The following is a 10,393-nucleotide window of genomic DNA, read 5'->3' as shown; positions in this document are numbered from 1 at the left end:
CGTGTCATAGGTTCGCCATCACTGGTCTAGGACAAGGCACTGCTCTTTTTAGCTATTGATATTTTCACTAGTTGGGGTGGCCAACCTCGTCCCCTTCAGTCCCCCCAAACAAGCCACCTGGCCAAGCCCAGTCATTGTGGGGGGCCATACACGGTGTATGGATGCTGGGGTCCTGTACTCCCGTGGTCTCCCACAGGGAATTGAGGGATCCCCCTCTCAGAACCTGATAGGACAAGGCACTGCTCTTTTTAGCTATTGATATTTTCACTAGTTGGGGTGGCCAACCTCGTCCCCTTCAGTCCCCCCAAACAAGCCACCTGGCCAAGCCCAGTCATTGTGGGGGGCCATACACGGTGTATGGATGCTGGGGTCCTGTACTCCCGTGGTCTCCCACAGGGAATTGAGGATTCCCCCTCTCAGAACCTGAGCTTGCTCACCTGTCCTGAGGCTGGAGAGAGCTGGGTAAAGGGCCTGGTGTGGCACGGGCACACGAGGGGTGCCCTCAGGGGGGCCTGGGAGTGAGTCAGGGATGAAAGCGATTAGAGCAGAGGTCCTCACACCTGAGCGTGCAACAGAACCAGCGGGAGTGCCCTAGCGTTTTGGCTCAGTGGGTAGAGCATCGGCCTGTGGACTGAAAGGTCCCAGGTTCAATTCCGGTCAAGGCACATGCCTGGGTTGTGGGCTCAATCCCCAGAAGGGGGCGTGCAGGAGGCAGCTCATCATTGATGTTTCTATCTCTCTCTCCCTCTCCCTTCCTCTCTGAACTCAATTGAAAAAGAGAGAGAGAGCGCGCCCCACCGGGAATGCTATATCACCGGATTCCTGGGCTCCACCTCAGCACCCTCATTCAGGCGGCCATGGGTAGTGAGGTCCACAAACTTGCATCTAACAAGTTCCCAGTTGATGCTGTTAGTGCTGGATCGGGGACCTTTTGTCTTAAACCACTGGGTTAGAGCATAAATTCTGGAACCACACAGCCTGGTTCAAATCCTGGCTCTGTTTATCAGCTGCGTGACTCAGGCAAGTCACTTACCCTCTCTGCGGCTCAGTCTCCTCACCTGTGAAATGGACGTCATAAGCATCCTTCCCCTTCATGGAGGCTGCAGATTCAGCAAGACCGCAGGACCCGGCTAGTGACAAGCTGCCTGTACACGGGTCCATGGTGATGGCACCCGGGCATGGCACACGTCTTACCTGTCCCCTCGCCCCCAGAGTGCGCCCCCACCCCTGTGTCCGAGTGGCCGCACCCCGGACTTGAAGGCTCTGCTCAACGTGGTGGACAACGCGCGGAGTTTCATCTATATCGCAGTCATGAACTACCTGCCCACCATGGAGTTCTCCCACCCGCGCAGGTACTGCTGGGTGGACAGGGAGCCACTGGAGTGGGAGAGGGCGTGAAGGGGCCAGAAAGCAGGCAGTGGAGCCGAGGCAGGGGGGCAGATGGAGGTGAAGCGATGGGGAGAGGCAGAGAAGACAGAGGTAACAGGGAGAGGGGCCTGGGTGCTCCAGACAAGGGCAGGGGGTCAGAGAAAAGGGTGAGAATATTGGGGTTAGGGGGGTGAGATGGGGACTGGAGGCCAGAGGCAGGGGGTGCAGGATTTCTGGAGTGGGAAGCAGGGAGCGTGGGCTGGAGACAGATGAGGGCCTGGGAATGGAGGCTAAGAGTTTTCAGGGTTGGGGCAGCAGGTTGGGGGGCTCAGAGCAAGCAGTAGGAGCAGCAGACAAGATGATGGAAAGGTCGGGTTGGGGGGCAGGAAGGGGAGCCAGAATCAGGGAGTAAAGGATGTGGTATTTAAGGAGGCAGGAGCAGGACCGGGAGTCAGCGATGAGTGGTCTTAGGGTTTGGGGGCTCTCAGAGCTGAGGCAGGGCCCAGGCCGAGCTCCATAAAGCTAAGAGTGAGGCTTGTGAATAAAGCCACTCTGTACCCTGCACCCCCGCCCCAAGGTTCTGGCCTGCTATCGATGATGGGCTGCGGCGGGCTGCCTACGAGCGGGGCATCAAGGTGCGCCTGCTGGTCAGCTGCTGGGGTCACTCTGAGCCGTCCATGCGAGCCTTCCTGCTCTCCCTGGCCGCCCTGCGTGACAACCACACCCACTCCGACATCCAGGTGGTAAGCGCCGCCACAGACCCCTCCTCAGCCCCTGTGCTGGGCAGTCCTGGGCACATGGTACTTGTGGAGCTCACCTAACAGACAGCCCAGAGTCAACCGTGCGGTGACGGGGAGACCATGCGTGAGGCCCAGGTTTGGGGGGCAGGGTGGAGGGTGAGGGTGGGATGGGAGTGCCCAGAGGACACACCTGCCCCAGCCTGAGGGGTCACGGAAGGCTGTCTGGAAAATGGGACATCTGAGGTGCGGCCTACGGGGCCATTCTAGAGGAGCCCCTCTGGGAGTCACTATAGAGGGAACGGTGGCAAGTGAAGTCATTGGGCCTCCCAGCCAGCGTTGCCTGAAAGCCACCCCTCCAGACCCTGCTCTGGCCTTGTGGTTTTCACGGATTCCCCAATATTACAGACCTGTCCCCATCCCCACCCCACACCCGGGGGGCGTCTCTAACCTACCGCACCTCCCACTGCTTCCCATTCTCCCCTCTCTCCCAGAAACTCTTTGTGGTCCCTGCGGACAAGGCCCAGGCCCGGATCCCATATGCCCGAGTGAACCACAATAAGTACATGGTGACTGAACGTGCCGCCTACATCGGTGAGTGTCCAAGCACCGCCGGGGGCTGGGAGGGGGTCCAGGCACTGCCACAGGCCCTGACTCTGCCCCCTGCCCTGTAGGAACCTCCAACTGGTCTGGCAGTTACTTCACAGAGACGGCGGGCACCTCGCTGCTGGTGACACAGAACGGGGAGGGCGGCCTGCGGAGCCAGCTGGAGGCTGTTTTCCTGAGGGACTGGGACTCCCCTTACAGCCACGACCTCGACGCCTCAGCCGACAGTGTGGGCAATGCCTGTCGCCTGCTCTGAGACCTGTCCCAGCAGACAGGCTGAGGCCTTCAAGGCCCCCACACACCCAGATGCCCTGGGTCGTGGTCCCTGTCCCCGTAGCCCTGCTCTGTCTGTCCCGTTGTGGTTCCACAGACCCCCTTGCTCTCCCACCTCTACCTTCGCCCCTGGTGGCCTGACGCTGTGGCCCCAGATCCCAGCTGAGCTGGGGGAGGGGTCAGCCCCAGAAGAAGTGGGGATGCATGCTGGGCCCGTCCCCCGGCCTCCTCCCGTTCCCAGGGCAAAGAGGGCCCAGGTTCTAATAAGAAGTAAACAATTTGTCTGTACAGTATCCGCCTGACTGAGTGGTGTGAGGCAGGGTATCGTCGGGATCGGGGACAGCCAGCATGGGCCTCTGGTGGGGACATGAGCATGTACACTGAGCTCTTAATATGTGCCGGAATGTACCTAGCACATAGCATGTGACTGACATGTGCTGAGTCTTCAGGGGTGGCCTGCCATTGCTGGGCATACAGCATAAGGCCCACTAGTTTAGCATGTGCTGAGCTCTCAGCGTGTAACCACACAAGCTGGCATGTGTAACTGGCATGGGCTGGCATGTGCTGAGCATGCAGTGTATGACGGCATGCTAGGTGTATGCTGAGCGTCCTGTAGCCAGCATGGGTTAGTGTGTGCCACACAATCGGCGTGCTCCCAGCAGATGAACCATCGGCATAGCCCAAGGGTGGACTCGAATGTCTGAACACTGGCACATGCACCAAGTGTGAATTTGCACCAGCCAAGTGCATGGCCAACCTGTAGTGACAAGGACAGGTAAACACACAATGAGACCTTGGCATCTGGCAAGCTTGGATGGGCACCTGCCGGACACAGTGTTCTGAGGGTGGTTCTCGTGTGCTTGTGTGCCAGGCACTGCACATATTTAGGGATTGGGTCAGTGTGCCAAGCACAGCCTGTTCCAGTGTCCTGGGAGCCCAGCCTCCAGCCTAAGCCAATGGCCAACTGGGTGCAGCATCAGAGAGCAGGCCTGGGCACCAGCCTGACCACCCCGCTCCCCAGCACGAGGACAGGCAGGGAGAACAGGCATGAGGCAGGGCTGTGAACAGTTCTTTATTGAAATAGGCAGAGACAACAGGGCCAAGAACGTGCTCAGGGCCAACAGGGTGCAGCCACCTCTCTGTGCCCCTCTGATCGAGGTGGTCACAGGCCAGACACCAAGGCCCTCCTGTGTTTGGGGGTATGTGCAAGCATGCACTGTGGGTGGGGGAATGGGAATTTCTGGATAACTTTCTGTAAGAATGTGTGGGTTCAGGGGATGGCTCTGAGGAAGGGATGCCAGCCCAGCTAGCTCAGCCACCAGTGATGGGTAGAGGTGGGGTCACCATCAATGCTGCCCGCCGACATGCTGCAGAAAGCTGGTGGTCCGGGGTGGACCGTGTGGGTGGGTATGGCGGGGTGGGAGCCCCTGAGCCCGTGGGCCCCTGATGCCCTCCAGGGCCCAGTCTGGCTCACTAAGCCATTCTCCAGGACAGGTGCTGGGGTCGAAGAGCTCAGGGCTCGGCCTCTGTGGGGTAGAAGAGAGGGCATCAGCCCAGGAGCCACCATCCTGCCCCTCATGGACGCCCTCCTGCCCACCTGACCCCTTGTCACTTCCTGAAGACGATTCTATACCATTGCAATCCTCGTCACATCCTGGGGCTTCGATAGTGTGTGCTGAGCCCAGTGTGTCCCGAGGGTGTGTTAGTGTCTGCTGGGGCTCGGTCACAGCTTCCGAGGGTGGGTGGGCATGTGCGGGGCCTTCGTCACTTCCTCCAGGGGGGTTACGGCGCCCTGAGTTTTCACACAGCCTGACGGCACGCTAGTATGTGCAGAGCCTCGCCACGTCCTAGTGTCCTGAGTGTGGGTTAGCGTGTGGAGCCTGGTGATGTTCCGAGGTTGGGCTAGTGTGTGTTGGACTCTGAGCCAGCTGTTGGCAACACATGTGTGGGGAGCCAAGGCCGGGTTCACCCCCGCCCCCGAGCTCTGTGGGCACCCTTGACCCCAGAACCCCCTGCACCCTTCCTGCCCACCTGACTCACCTCAGCATCCATCGTCATGTCCTTGACGTCCGGCCCGTCCCCGTCCCGCTTCGGGATGGTGGGCGGCTTTGCGGAGGCTCCGCGGTGCTCCCCCTCTGCCCAGCCGCTGCCCCGGCCGGGCCCCTCCTCCTCGGGCGATTGTTGTTTTAACCTAGAAAAAGTTCTCATGCAATTCTTAATGCAGAATGCTTCACCTGTTTATATTTGTACAAGCGTTTAAACCTGTAGGAAAGTCAACAAAAAATAAAATGGCATCTTGCCCTTTGCATGCCCGGCGCCCTCTCCTCGCGGAAGAAGGGCCCGCTGCCCGCCACGCTGCCGAGACCCACGGGCTCCTCCTCCTCAGCCAGGCGGTAGTAGGGGGGCCCCTCCTCCGAAGCAGCCACCACGGGCGTGGGGGGCTTGCCCTCCACCTGCAGCGAGGGGAGGCAGCTGCGCAGCGACAGCTGGTAGTAGCGGGTGGTCTCGTGGGCACTGCGCAGCTGCTGCATGGACACGAAGGGGTGGCGCAGGGCGGCGCTGGGGCTGATGCGCTCGTGCGACTCCCAGGTCAGCATGCGCTTAATCAGCTCCACCATGCTCTTGAGGTCAGCGTGCTCGGCCAGCGCCTCCCGATCCTGGAAGGTTAGCCGCCCAGCTGCCCCGCTGCCATTCACCGTCTCAATCTGGTCCAGTGACTTGAGCATGTACTTGCGGCGCTCCAGTGGGCGTACCTGGTGGGACACAGTGGGCAGGTGGGACACAGTGGGCAGGCGGGACACAGTGGGCAGGTGGGACACAGTGGGCAGGGGTTGACACCACACCAAGGCCTTGGGCCCCAGTCACTCCTGTAACTTCCAGCCAGCCCTGCAGTCTGGCCCAGAGCTCCCCTGTTGCTATGAAGTCCACACATCTGAATCCTGATTCCAGTTCTGCCTGTGATCTGACTTGAAGCCCTCTTGCTGCTGGGAGGTCCCTCTAGTCCAGTGGTTCTCAACCCTCTGGCCCTTTAAATACAGTTCCCCATGTTGTGACCCAACCATAAAATTATTTTCGTTGCTACTTCATAACTGTCATATTGCTACTGTTATGAATCGTAATGTAAATGTCTGATATGCAGGATGGCCTTAGGCGACCCTTGTGAAAGGGTCCTTTGACCGCCAAAGGGGTCGCGACCCACAGGTTGAGAACCGCTGCGTCTAGTCGAATCTAGAGCCCTGTTCCTGCTGGAAGTGCACCTGCCTGTGTGTTTTGGTCCTCCTGTCATCTAACCCAGAGTTACCACTCACTCAGTTTCACACCTCACCCCAGACCTCCAGTCCTCCCCGGAGCTGTGGGCCCAGCCCCTCCCAGCGAGCAGCTAGCAGAGGAACCGCCCGAAGCCTCTAGTCCTCCTTGGATTCAAACCCAGGTCCCTTTTGATGCTACAGCTCCCACACTCCATCCCAGGCCTCCGGGCCTCCCAGTGGTTGAACCTCCTTGCCACACTAGTTTGGCAACCCCCAGGCAAGCAGCCCTTAGAGGAGCTGCCACATCTTTCAGTCTCATCTTTGGTCTCACCCAGACCTCCCTTGTGACAGGTCCTGCAGCTGACCCAAACCTCCAGTCCTCTGCTGTCTCTCCCAGACTCCGCACAGGTGTGTGACTGTGGCCACAGAGGTGGCAGGCAGGCTGCCTTCAACGTCCAGTCCCCTGGGCCTCATTTAGATCCCTCACACTGCACGCGTTTGCCTGACCCCAGATCCGCAGCTGGCAGAGGGGCTACCCTACCCTTCTGTCACACTGTGGTATAACCCAGACCCCTCTTGCTGCAGCAGCCCCCAGAGTGACCCTCAAACTCCCAGTCCCACCGTTGGTCTCATCCAGATCTCTCTTGTGACAATCCTCACAGCTGAGCCAAGCTTCCAGACCTCCCTGAGGCTAACCTAGGAGGTAAATGCTCTTCTCGTCTCATTTTCTAGATGAGGAAACTGAGGCACAGAGAGGTCAGAGACACTTGTCCAATGTCACACACCTTGGAAGACAGAGCGCAGAGCTCAGATTCAGACCCTTACTAAATACAGGCACTGCCTAAAGTGCTTTATATGTGTTAACTCTTTTTTTAAAGTATATTTTTATTGATTTTAGAGAGGAAGGGAGAAGGAGAGAGAGATTGGAACATCAATGATGAGAGAGAATCATTGATTGGCTGCCTCCTGCATGGCCCCTACTGGGGACCGAGCTCAAAACCTGGGTATGTGCTCTGACAGCCCTAACCGGGAATCGAACCGTCACTTCCTGGTTCATAGGTCAATGCTCAACCACTGAGCCATGCTGGCTGGGCTAGATTTTTTTTCTTTATGCAGCAGCCCCCACACCGCTTGCCCTCATTGCACCTGCCCCCCCTACCTTGGTCTCCGCCAGATAGTCAGCCGAAGACTTGAGCTGCCAGGGGTTGGTGGCATCAGGGTGGAGGTTGCGCTTGAAGAAGTGGTGGGCCTTGCGGGCGGCGTGCAGCAGGTGGGGCTTGGGCAGGCCCTGGGTCTCACAGATGTAGCGCACCTGGTCATACTCGTTGTTGCCAGGGTAGAGCGGCCAGCCCAGGTGCAGCTCGGCCATGACGCAACCCAGTGACCACACGTCCACTTTCTCACAGAAGGGCAGCCCCAGCAGAATCTCGGGGGCCCTATAGAAGCGAGACTGGATGTACGGCTCCTTCACGTAGCGCACCTCGCTGAAGATGCTGGCTGAGCCAAAGTCGATCACCTGTGTGGAAAGGGAGCCCAGTGGGCAAGGCATGGGGTGGGGACAACAGATCTGGGCCTCAGCTGGCATCTCTCCCAGTGTCTGTCTGCTTCTGCCATCTGTCTGTCGCTGTCTGTTAGTCTTACCGCTTATGTCGCTCCCTGCCTCCTACAGCCTTTGTCGCTGCTTTGTGTGTCGGTACCTCTGTTTCTGTTTCTCCCCACTGGAATGGATGCCTGTGAGCATTAGACCCTCTCGTGCTCTCTCACCCCACACCTTGGCCATCAGCAAATCGTGTTGGTTCCACCTCTGAACAGATCAAGAATCTGCTCACTGTGCATCGAAGCCACAGCCCCGCCTGGTCCTGCCTCCATCGTTTCCTGCCTAGACAGCTCTCCCTGCTCCCGCCTCTGCCCCCAGCCTGTTCCTCACATGTGCGCTGAGAGATCCTGTGAACACCTGAGTCGGGCCACATACCTCCGGCTCAGCATCCTCTGTGGCTTTACTACATCCTGTGATAAAAGCCGAAGTTCTCACCCCAGGCCCGGAGGCTCCTACAATCTGCCGTCCCATCTCTGCCCTCAGCGCCTCCCACGTTCCCCCTCACTAACCTGCTCCAGCCGCAGGGGCCTCTCACTGTTCTCGAATAAGCCGGATATATTCCCAGCTAAGGCCTTGGCAGGGCTGTTTCTTCTGCCCAGAATGCTCTTTCCTTGGATGTCCGCATCGCTCACCCTCGCTTCCTCAGGTCACCTTCTCAGGGCGGCCTCCCCGCACCATCCTATCAAACACCAGTACCCTCCCCTCCCGGCCCCCTTCCTGGCCCTCTGCTTTTCTCCATAGCTCTTAACACCATTTCACAAACTATATGTTTTATATTTTTATTGAGTTCATTGTTTTTCTAACCAACTAGGATTTGAGTCCCATGAGGGCAGGATTTTGTCTGTTCACTGCTGAGTCCCCAGATGCCTTGAACAGGGACTGGCACAGAGCAGGAGCTTAGAATGAATGAATGAATAAGTGAATGAATGAATTTTTTTTAAATTTATCATTGTCTTTCTGTCTCATTTGTATCTCTTGTTCCTTCTTTGCCGCTTCATGGCTTGTCTGTGTCTCCCCCCTCTCAGTGTCTCTCTCCATGCGTCTCTAAGTCACCCACTAGAAAGACACCTCCCAACAGCCCGGGTCCTCCTCATTATCAAGCACTGATAACACCCACACAGGTCTGACACTCATGTAGCCTGACTCCACAGCAGCGCTGTGCTGGGGGGTGCCAAAGGCAGGGTGGTGGCCAAAATTGCCTTGGCCCTGCTCTCAGGGCGCTCCTAGCTCCTATCATCCGGGGACAATAACAAACCCAGAAACAGACACAAGGGCAGGGTGGGGTGGGGGAGCCCAGGAGCTCTGACAGGGTCGGGGTGGGATCAGGGAGCCCAGGAGCTCTGACAGGGTCAGGGGTGGGATGGGCGAGCCCAGGGTCAGACCCAGAGCAGACATTCAGAGAGTGTCTGTTGATAGGCAAACTCACTGTGACGAGGTATGGCACTGTCATCCTCCAGTTGCTCAGGTCAACAGGCTTTTGTGCCCCCTCAAGTCCTCTCTTACACTTCATATCAGATCCATCAGCAAACCCTGTTGTCTCCATTTCCAAAACCTATTCAGACCCACCGTGCCCCTCCTCCCACTGCCCCCCACAAGTCTAGTCCTGCCCACCATGTCTCCCACCTGGACTCGGGCGGTCGCCCCTCACAACCGGAGCGGCCGGGGCTGGGGAAGGCCGGGAGGAGACAGGACAGGAGATGCCGCCACCCAGGCGGCCCCTCACCTTGACCCTGAAGGGGCAGCGGGTCTGGTCGACCAGCATGATGTTCTCGGGCTTGAGGTCGGCGTGGATGATAGCCAGTTCCTTGAGCCGGGCCAGGGCTCGGAGCACCTGCAGGGTGACCGTGCGGATGTGCCGGGCAGGAAGAGGCGCAAAGTTGTTCTCCTTCTGAAATTCAAAAAGGTTCTGCTCCAGCAGCTCGAACACCAGGTAGAACTTGAGGGCGTCGTGGAAGAACTCGAGGAAGCGGATGACGTGGGCCTCCTCGGGGTCCAGGCCCCGCATGCAGCGCAGCAGCTTCAGCTCGTTCTTGATGATGCGGTTGCGGTAGGCGTCGTTCTTGAGGATCTTGATGGCCACCATCTCGCCCGTGCTGCGCCGCCAGCCCTTGGCCACCTCCCCGAAGGTGCCCTTGCCCAGCACCTCGATGATGTCGTAACAGTCCGTCTCTGACTGGATGGTGGCCATGGCGCCCCGGCCGCCAGACACCACCCTGCCACCGCCTCTGCGCCCCCTCTGTCTCGAAGGCCTCCTGGCCCTCCTCTGTCGCTGTCCCCGAGGCACCCCCAGTGGGGGAAAGAGAGCGTCACTCGTGCCTACTACCCCTGTGAGGTCTGCCCTCACCTCCCGGGCACCTCACGACCCCCTGGGCCACTCGGGGAATATGCCAAGAGTTGCACCCCTCCCCCAAAGCCCTCCTGGCTTGGGACGAGGGGCCCCAGGCCCCCCCAAATGGGTTCCAGCGTTGCTAAGTGGCTCCGGTTCTGTTGTTGGAGACCTGAGCCCCCCGCTGGAATGGGGGTGGGGTGGCAGGTCACACCCCCTCCCCCACCCAGTGGCGGAA

The 10,393-nt window shown here is 58.9% G+C and overlaps 2 protein-coding genes across 5 annotated transcripts in view; one reads left to right on the top strand and one right to left on the bottom strand.

Annotated features, from left to right (window-relative positions):
• The window catches only part of PLD3 (phospholipase D family member 3), an 18,810-nt gene extending 15,534 nt beyond the window's left edge, over window positions 1–3,276 (top strand). For all 4 annotated transcript variants that reach the window (XM_006759205.2, XM_006759206.2, XM_006759207.2 and 1 more), the window contains 4 exons: window positions 1,213–1,352; window positions 1,946–2,111; window positions 2,600–2,699; window positions 2,780–3,276. In XM_006759205.2, the coding sequence (XP_006759268.1) occupies window positions 1,213–1,352; window positions 1,946–2,111; window positions 2,600–2,699; window positions 2,780–2,967 (594 nt within the window). In that variant the 3' untranslated portion in view covers window positions 2,968–3,276. The remainder of the gene's footprint in view (window positions 1–1,212; window positions 1,353–1,945; window positions 2,112–2,599; window positions 2,700–2,779) is intronic.
• Window positions 3,277–3,360: 84 nt separating this feature from the next.
• HIPK4 (homeodomain interacting protein kinase 4) lies at window positions 3,361–10,017 on the bottom strand. Its single transcript, XM_006759214.2, has 5 exons — window positions 9,553–10,017; window positions 7,392–7,748; window positions 5,285–5,737; window positions 5,025–5,198; window positions 3,361–4,510 (listed from the first exon to the last, which is right to left on the bottom strand). The coding sequence occupies exons 1-5, from the start codon at window positions 10,015–10,017 to the stop codon at window positions 4,331–4,333; spliced, it is 1,629 nt and encodes a 542-aa protein (XP_006759277.1). The 3' UTR covers window positions 3,361–4,330.
• Window positions 10,018–10,393: the final 376 nt, after the last annotated feature.

Source organism: Myotis davidii, unplaced genomic scaffold (genome assembly GCF_000327345.1).
Source record: "Myotis davidii unplaced genomic scaffold, ASM32734v1 scaffold736, whole genome shotgun sequence".
In the NCBI taxonomy this organism is placed as follows: domain Eukaryota; kingdom Metazoa; phylum Chordata; class Mammalia; order Chiroptera; family Vespertilionidae; genus Myotis; species Myotis davidii.
This window is presented reverse-complemented; position numbering and strand designations above follow the sequence as displayed.

Bases quoted from the DNA above. Each gene is read 5' to 3' on its own strand.
- HIPK4 (XM_006759214.2), bottom strand. From the start codon at position 10,017: ATGGCCACCATCCAGTCAGAGACGGACTGTTACGACATCATCGAGGTG. The intron at 7,749-9,552 runs GTGAGGGGCCGC...CTTTCCACACAG, and splicing joins GCTGCCCCTTCAGGGTCAAG to GTGATCGACTTTGGCTCAGC. The intron at 4,511-5,024 runs GTGAGTCAGGTG...TCTACCCCACAG, and splicing joins ACATGACGATGGATGCTGAG to AGGCCGAGCCCTGAGCTCTT.